Raw genomic sequence first — 9,552 nt, forward strand, 5'->3', positions numbered from 1 at the left:
GGATTTCATTGAAATGCATAATTTTGATAAAATATTTGACCTCGTATGACCTATTTTAAAATTTATAAATTCAAAAATCGCATCGTTGCGTGGCTCGTGTGACCACGGACCATCCCCATGCGCACGATAGAATTGATATTTTTTTTATAAGAATAAATTATATATAGTTCATTTTACCTTCGACCTAGTTTGATACTATATACGGGATGGATTAATATTGCATGCTCTTGGAAAATAAAATTGTTGCACGTGCTCCTGTCGTACAGCAAAGATGTAAGTACCCATGTTAAATACTCTATCCGTCCCAAAATATAATTAATAATTTAAGATTGAATGGGATGTATCCTAGTATCATAAATTTGAATAGCTCACTAATTTAGTAATATAAATGTTGCTATATTTTTTTATAAACTTATCAAAATATCAAAATGTTTGACTTACAAATGATTTAATAATATGAAATGGAGGATGCATGTAACCATTGCAGAGCACATACATCTGACGACGGCTTGCCTGGGAAAAAGATGTTCTTATAGGGTACGTATAAAATATTCAGATAGACATGCATGTTATATGTAGCTTGACCAGTGCCGAGACATTAATTTGGTGTTATGTCGCAGGTGTACTCGCAGGTGGACCAAGGAAACAACCAACATGCAGTCTCTATATAGGAGAGGAACGGGATAGGTACATGTTGCATCCCATTAGAACATAATGGACGTGATCCATCCTGATAAAATACATACACGTGGCACACTGATGAGCAAGGAGCATATGAACCGTGGTTCATATTATCCACGTCCTATATAGGGTCAATATGAACCACGGTTCATATGCTCCACACTCATATGACTGACACGTGTATGTAATGTACAGGAATGCTCTGGTCCATTTTGCTCCTAATGCAGCTGAGATGCACCTACTCCGTTTCATTACTCGTTCGCTTGGTACAAAATGTCTTGTAGAAAGCTTTGCCCTCCTTGAGTCCAAGTACAACTGTCACATCCAGACACCAAAGTCTCTCTACAGGAGCATCTCTCTTATCAATTTTTTTATGCCAAGCCGACGTCACACATTAGTAGTATGTCAGTAAGGCCGAGTTTTTAAATGGGTTTTGGGCTGTGTATAGATTCAAAGTTTGGATTCAAACTTCAGTCATTTTCCATCACATGAACCCGTCATACACACACAACTTTTCAGTCACATCATCTCCAATTTCAACCAAAATCCAAACTTTACGCTGAACTAAACACAACCTTGGTTGAAAAAAAATCTCTAGTTTAACGTTAGCATGTTTCTCGAACTACTAAGACGATACAAAATATTTTTTATATAGAAGGTTTTTATAAATCAAATAAATTTATTTTTCAAATTTATAATAATTAATACTTCAATTAATCGCTAACGACTTATTTTGTTTGGGCATGTCGTAAAGTACTTTTAGTTTTTAACAGTTAGTCACCGTGTCTATCGGCTATATAAATGGGTTATATCACTTGGCACTTATTAATTTTTTTTAAAAAAAACGCATGTCTGATATTTTATACATATACTATATGTTACATTCTAAAATATTGTTTTGTCATAGTCTACATAGAAAATATATCAAGATGAATGTTGACTCACCGCCAAAATATGATATTTGAGAAAATGACATTCCAAAAATGTTAGTTTGCAAAGTTATGTCCAAAAATGATATATCGCTTTGTTATAGTCTATATAGAAAATATATGTTACATCCTAAAATATCATTTTGTTATAATCTATGTATAAAAAAATATATCAAGATGAATATCGACTCACCCCCCAAATAAAATATTTGCCAAAATGACATTTCGAGAATGTTATTTTTCGAAGTGATATCAAAAAAGGATATTACTATATATATCACTTCTGATTTATTGAAATAAAAATTACGTGACTAATATTTCTACAGATTATGCTGCATCACAAAATCTTTTTTCTAATAATCTAAAGAGAAAATAATGTCTATGAGATAAAATAGCATATGAGTCCATCAACTAAAGTACCCAGATTTTGGTAACTTATTGATGGTTGTTCACTTTTAGTATCCATTAATAGCCAATCAACTTGTGCAGCCCGTATACCTCTTTCTCGCCAACCAAATCATCCATGCTATTGTAATTACCAGAGTGATATAATTCGACCAAACAAACACTAATCTCAACCCCAATCACACATTACTGAGCAGGCCATGTCTTTATATCAGGGAGGAAGTAGTCTAATGCTCTGTTTTGGTTGGTCAAAAACATGAGTAGCCATGAATAAGTGACAAGACAACACAGCTATGTTTGTCAGGACTTTATGGTAGAAAGTAAAGTGGACAAAAAAAAAATTGCACCGTACATTTGCACCGTAACAGGCTGCTCGAGCAATTAACGAGTAAACTGTCTTTGGAACGTTTGCATCTTGGAACAGCTGGACGGCCTAGATTTATGGAGCACATGGACCTCGGTTCACATATGCTTTTCCATATATATATATATACATATATATACTAGAAAAATGCCCGTGCGTTGTAACGGTTACTCATTCTTTTTCAGCCCTAGCTTAGTCCGCTACCTCTTTTCACTCAACCTGCCTCTCTTCGTCCAGCTCACACAACCGATTGTCATCCTCAACCTTCAAAAGATAGTCCCGTGACCATACGATGCCAAAGCCAATCCTCCCCATCAATTCCAGTGAATTAAAAACAAATTAAAAGGTAAAAGTGGAGCATAGAAAAGACATATAAAAGAAAAAAAAAACAATGTAGCATCGCCTTGGCTAGCTGCTCATACCACTTCGCTGAGCCGCTCACTATGTCATTACTCACCTCTCGTGGCTCACCAACGCCAGATGGTTGGATATGGCAGCTATAAAACATTATATCCACTGGATCCAATTGCCTGATGACTACAAACGAATAAGAGGATTTGAAGTCAACCTTGATAAATAGGGAGGATTGAGACTATACTCGGAGAAGAGCCAATTTCTATAAGGTATAAGATATTGGGAGAAAAGATTTATATTAAATTATGAGAAAATATAAATATAGTAGAGAAGAATTTTATTTTTAAATCACCAAGAGAATATAACTTCACGTCATATCATATGCTATGTGGTGGCTAAGGACAGCAGACCCATTTGGCTCAGGTGGAGACCCGCTGAGGAGCTGTTGTAAACTTGCAGTTAGGGGCTGTGGGCAGATGGCCTAGCCGGTCCAGAGAGGAGATCAGCAGCGACGCTGGGCAGAGGAGACGCACAAAGCTGGGCCCATCTCTAAGCTAGCGCGTACGTGCGTGAGGAAAATCGGATAGGGATGATTTTTTTCGTAGAGGAAGATATCGGAGACGAATGGTTAATCTAGGACATACGGACGAAAAATTTTTACGGAAGCCGTACTTATTTTTTAATTAGGTGTATGTATCTATATATATATATATATATATATATATATATATATATATATATATATATATATATATATATATATATATATATATATATATATATATATATATGTATATGTATATAAAAGTATATTTAACAGTGAATCAAATGATAGGAAAAGAATTAATAATTACTTAAATTTTTAGGGACGGAGGGAGTATTTTCTTGTTGACTACAAGAAAACGAAGCAATAATGCCAAGAACAACCATTTTATCATTTTCAGGGTGTTTACAATCACATGCGGTAGCTTCAAAACTAGCTAGGACGGAACCGTAATCTTTAACTACCCAAAAACTGGTCATTTGGATGAGCAGACCAGACCATCCAGTTTGCTTGGGATGTGCCAATTGTGGCTGTCAACACTATGTTTGTCGGACAATTCGACTCCATCAACACATATCCAGTAACAGGAGGATAAGAGGGATGTAAGGATGTTTCCATACATTATTAATTAGGCAAAATTTGCAATAGTACATAAAAAAAAGTGTAATTAGCTAGGGGACATTGTAAGAACGTGTATTTGCTGTAGAACATCATAAAAAATTGGTAATTAGCTGCTGGGCACCGGCAGAATTATTTTATTATTTTTAGAAAAATAGGAGAGAGAAACAATCATTAAAGACCAGTTTACGCTTAGCTCAAATTAATCCAAAGTGGGTGTACCGTAGAGATTGGCATGGCTGCCGTGGTGGTGGTGGCGGCTTGCTTGTCCCCTGTGTGCGCTGCCGCTGCCTCCGTCCCACGCACTCGGGTTTGCTTCGTGAGTCCCCCAGGTTCTTCGAGCTGCCTCGCCGCGAGCAATGGCTGCGGGTTGCTTCGCGGAGGGAATGAATGCGATTGCAGTGGAGGGCACCGGTGTGTGCCAAGGTGGACGAGGTGGACAAGGACAAGGAGGTCAGGTTGGGGTTCCGCAAGCCGAGGAGGATGCACCTGTGGCTCCGGCGGCTCTTGCCGCGGGACCTCCCCGGGGATGCCGCAATCGCGTTGCGGTGAGCCGTTCGACGCGTGCCGCCTGCGGCGTCCTCGCCCATCGTCCTAGCAGTCCTCCTCCTAGCCGCTCGCTTCGCGCTGCCCAAGAATGCAGCCAAGGAGGTGGCCTACTCGGACCTCCTGGCTGGCCTCCGCGCGGGCGCCGTCACCGTCGTCGCATTCGAGGAGGAATCCCACCGCATCTACTTCCATAGGGCTGTGGACGATGGGGGCGGCGGCGAGGATGCCGACACTGGTGCGAACGAGGCCTGCAGAAGCGGCGCGGAGGCGAGGTGGCCGTGCTACGCGAGGAACGTGCCGCACGACGAGGAGTGTTTGTTGGGGCTGATGCGGGACGACGGCGCGGACTATCGGTCGGCGCCGCGGCCGGCGGGGAGGCTGCTGGTGGATATGCTGAACACACTGCTCACGGGGAGGAGCGGCGGCGGCGAGCGAGTGCCGTGATGACAGGCGAAGCGGCGGGCGAGGTTGAAGGCGGCAGTTGAGAGCAGAGACGGAAAGAGAGAAAGAATGAGAGAGGGAGAAAATGATAAGGAAGAAAAATGAAAAAGAAAAGAAAAAAAATCAAAGGGTTGAACCGTACTTACACAGCTGTTTCTCTCTCCAATTCTTCCAGATACAATAAAATAATCCCACGGGTGTCCAACAGCTATAATTATCAGTTTTTTGCAGTACCCTATAGCAGAAACACGTTCTTGCGTTGTCTCGTAGCTGATTACACATTTTTTGATATCCTGTAACAAGTTTTGCTTATTAATTAAGAAGAATTGTTGTGCCTTCACAATTCCTGTCTACTGAGTTCATTAAAACCTGATGATACTCCATATTTTTTTTTCTTACAGGGTCTTCGATGTCTTCATGAAAGAAAAGCTGAGCAGTATTTGGGACGGCTACAGAGGCTTGTTACAGACAACAGTGAGGGCATCAGTTTCACTAATGAACGTTTCAAGCTACCTGGATTGCAACACAGCTAGGGGTTCCTGCATATTCAACATCGCATGCATCCTACTGCACTATCTAAAGCTGGGAGTTCAGGTGGTGGTGATCGCCGTCCTAATGTGCCCTCTGGTGGTTCTGTACATGTTCGGGATCTACATCTCGACGGCGCTCTCGCTATGGCGCCTCGTGAGGCGTCGGGACTACTACTCGGTAGCAGGAGAGGGGGACACCAACATGACACCAGCCTTGGACGTCCTCTACTCGTTGGCTATCTTCCAGGGCGTCATCTTCACCTACAGGGTCAGCTATTCATCTGCAGCAGAAGCAATAGTGAATGATGTATGCCGATATATTACCACATGGACGCGCGGGAGTCGGTGTGGGACTACCTGCGGGACACCATGATCGGATGCGAGAAGGACCCCTCGTTCGCTCGAGGGAGAAACATGGTCACCTACGCCGTCGAGCAGGTGGAGTCGTCGAGGTCACCTGATGGCTACCTCTCCGGGCTCAGGATACTGAGCACGCTCGTCGGGGAGATAGCGTCCAGCTACGCTTGTACCACGACTCGTTGAGCAGCACAGGATGATCAAACATATGCTCATTTCTCGCCACCATGTCGTGATGCTGAAACTGATGCAGAAGCTGGAGCCACGAGACCCGCACGACGCGGAGGCGAGGGAGCGCGCTGCGGTGATAGTGGCATACATCGCCGGTGGCGTTCACCTGGAACGGCTACCCCGAGCGCTCCGCTGCGTGACCTCACTGCTTGACGACGACTACCGTCTCGCCGAGCCATACGACCGTGATTTGGTGCTCGAGAAGCTGCAATTGAGACCACCACCATGCCCTGATGAGGAGGTTGAGTTCGTGGAGATGTACAGGCGGGTCTACGAGCGTGAGCCTCCCCATCTGTCACTCGAGAGGTACAAGAATCTGGTGGTGCAGGGCCAGCGCATCCTCGGGAAGCTCGCCGCCGACGAGGACAACTGCAGGGTCATGAGCGACACCCGAGGCCTTGTCTCCTCGATCATGGCACCTATCAGCTCCGGCTCCGACCATGGAGGACGACGACGACGACGACTCCACGACGACCATAGATATGAACTCTCAGTCATGGCAAAGGGGTCGATAAAACTTATTGGCCAGCTTGTCTCTGTTCTTTTCCAAGAGTCCCGCGTGAAGCTACGCCGCCAGATCTCGAGCTGCAAGCCTGCAATCAGCACCATCGAGAGCATCCTCAAGTGCGACGGTTGTGATGCAGAGCTGCGGAGGCTAGCTGCACATCTGCTCACAGTTCTCTCCCTCGACAAGTCTTCTGGTGGTATGAGCAGTGAAAACATACAGGGTCTCATCAGGATCCTCATAGACATCTTTGTTCATGACAGCAAACGCAGCTCCGTCAGGAAATGTGCAGGCGAAGAGCTGGTGAAGCTGTCTCTCGAGAGCGAAAGCAACGCCTCGGTCATCCTGAAGTTGAAGCTGAATGATAGTAGTGTTGTCGATCACCTTTCTGAGATGGTTATAGATGTCGAGGACAACACATTCAGGACAAGTGCAGCAGATATCTTGAAGCATCTTTGTATCAATCACACTACGGATGATGAACATTGGGACAAACTGAAGAACTCCATGCCCATTGCAATACCTAAGGTGATGATCGATACCTGTCAAATTAACACAAAACGAAAGAGTTTTATGCTGAAATACCTTGGGGTTAATGTTTCAGGTGCTCAGAGAATTACTTGGCTGTGACTGGAGACGACCAGAGAGACAAACAGTAGCTACACAGCCGAACAATGCTGGGAATTTCTCGCCGCCAGATGCAGACATAGAAGCCCTACCAGACGGTGAGCCTACACGAGTTAACAATGGAGTCAACAACGCCTCATCTTGTTCCAATCAGCAAAACGGCAAGCAATATACTCCAGAGGAAATAAAAGTGCAGGAAGCATTGGCATCCCTCTGCGTGATAGTATGCGAGAAGCTGATCGCCACGGATTCTGTTCTGGCTGCTCGGTTCGACGAGATCGCAGCCGGCATATGCTTGGACACAGGGATGATGACTGCCAACATGACCTTCGCTGCCCTCGCGAAAGAAGCAGGAGAAGTCGTGGAGAAGAGGAAGGCATAATCGTTGGCTAGCTCTGCATGGTAAAACCTGGTCGTTAAGCTAGCTCTGGAGGTTTCTATGTCATCTGGGAAATGATCAAACTTAACTACGTGATGTTTTTTTTTTTGTTGACAACAGGCATATATTACCCGGCTTTAGAAAAAGCGCAAACGAAACAGAGTTCTTACCATGGTAAAACAGTAATTTCTGAAATTTCAGTAATTTCGCCCCCCACCGGCATGCTCAAATCTCGCCCGAAATTTTTTGGTTTTTGCAATTTTTTGTGAATTTGGTCAAATTTTATTCAAATTCAGTCAAAATTTCAAATAATTTCAACCAAAAAATTTTCGTAATTACCAAAATCCCCCAGCATAAAATCCAATTTCGAAATTGATAACCCTGGTTTTTACAGAAAAACGAAACAAAAGGAAACAAAGGACCAGGGATTCCAATTTTCCAAACCAGCTCAACAAAAGTAGACATCCACTAAACCTAGCCCCCTTCCAGACATTTTAACACCCAAACAAAAGACCATATATTTCAGGGCTCAGTCCCATGAACCTATCCTATATCATCAGGAAAATTATCAGTCGGCTTCAGCACTTCCAATGTCTGCATTATTGAAAGACATCCAAGCTAGTACACTCTTTTTCTTTTAGCAGCACCTTCCACCTTTGCATCAAAGACAGAGACCTACACACGACCTGCAAAAGTGATTTGATCAGTTTATTACTCCCTCCGTTTCGTTTTATTTGACGTCGCTAGGTCAATCCGGAATCATTCATTTTATTTGACGCTGTAGTTCAATCATACTGCTGGTTTCCATCTTTGCCCTCCTCCTCGCCCTGATTCCTCAATCCGGCCGCCGCCGCCGCCGCGAGGGATGCCGGCCTCGCCTGCGCGATATCCGCCGAGGCCAGCGCCGTGCTGGCCGTCATGCGCCGCAGCCTCCGCCACCCGCGCGCCGTAGCCGACGACGCCGCGGCGGACCACCCGCTCGTCTCCTCCCTCAAGGCGCTGCGTCGCCTCGTCTTTTCCCCCGCCGCCGCTCCCGCCGCGCCCGTGGCGGTGCTCCCCGCCGCCATGCTGCAGCCCTTCCTCAACGCAGTTCGCTCCGAGGACGCCGGCGTCGCTGGCCGCGCTCCACGAGGTGATGGCGCTCATGGGTCCATCCTTCACGAGCGCCGCGCTGCGTGAATGGGCCTGTCGCCAGCTGCTGGTTCGAGGCCGCCGCCGAGGAGGCCGTGCTGATGCGGATGCTGCAGTCGCTGCTCGCCTGCCTGCGCGCACCCGCCGCCACCGCCCTCGGGAACCAGCACGTCTGCACTGCCGTCAACACGTGCATCCGTGTCGTCCACCAGGCCGGCGCCAAGGGCGAGCTCCTACAACGATTCTCGCGGCACGCCATGCACGAGCTCATCCGATGTGTCTTTGCCCGCAACCGGTGAGGAGGAGAAGATACGCTCCTGGTGCCCTGGTGTGGTTTCTGTTCTTTGTTTGTTGTTCGTCGACAAATTATCAACTTCACCTAAATCTTTTTCAGACGATTTTTTCTCTTCTTTTCCCAGGAACATGTTCTTGATTTCTGATTGCAGTTCATTTTGGGTTACCTGGATAACTGCAACTGCAATTCAGTGCTATGAAGTCACAATAATCCCAACCTCCCTTCAGAACAGAGCAAGTCCTGAGACTGAAAATGCGTTCAACGATGCCTTTTGGGAGAGCCTGGATGCTGTTGTCAATGCGTTGGACAATGTTACTGCAAGAATGTGCATTTCCAGAAGCCACTCTTGGAATCTGGAACTCTTGGTGCTAAATGTAACACACAGATGGTGATACCTCACCTAACAGAGAACTTATGGTAGAAATTTGAGATGTGAGCATGCCTATTTGAGCATTTGGAGTAGTTTTCAATAGAATCCTGTGAGCTTGAAAATTTTGTATTGTGTAAGTATGACAATTTGGAATTGTGTCTGTAATATCAATTGGAATAATGGCAATATGAATGGCTGAATAATGTCAATTGGAAGAAATTATACTGTATCTATAGTCTGTC

The 9,552-nt window shown here is 45.1% G+C and overlaps 1 protein-coding gene and 1 pseudogene across 1 annotated transcript; one reads left to right on the forward strand and one right to left on the reverse strand.

Annotated features, from left to right (window-relative positions):
* Positions 1–8,303: 8,303 nt before the first annotated feature.
* Positions 8,304–8,660, reverse strand: LOC127756378 (glycine-rich protein DOT1-like). The gene has a single exon (XM_052281726.1). It carries the CDS (start codon positions 8,658–8,660, stop codon positions 8,304–8,306), a length of 357 nt encoding a protein of 118 aa, XP_052137686.1.
* On the forward strand, positions 8,513–9,364 carry LOC127758172 (uncharacterized; annotated as a pseudogene).
* Positions 9,365–9,552: the final 188 nt, after the last annotated feature.

Source organism: Oryza glaberrima, chromosome 12 (genome assembly GCF_000147395.1).
Source record: "Oryza glaberrima chromosome 12, OglaRS2, whole genome shotgun sequence".
Lineage (NCBI taxonomy): Eukaryota > Viridiplantae > Streptophyta > Magnoliopsida > Poales > Poaceae > Oryza > Oryza glaberrima.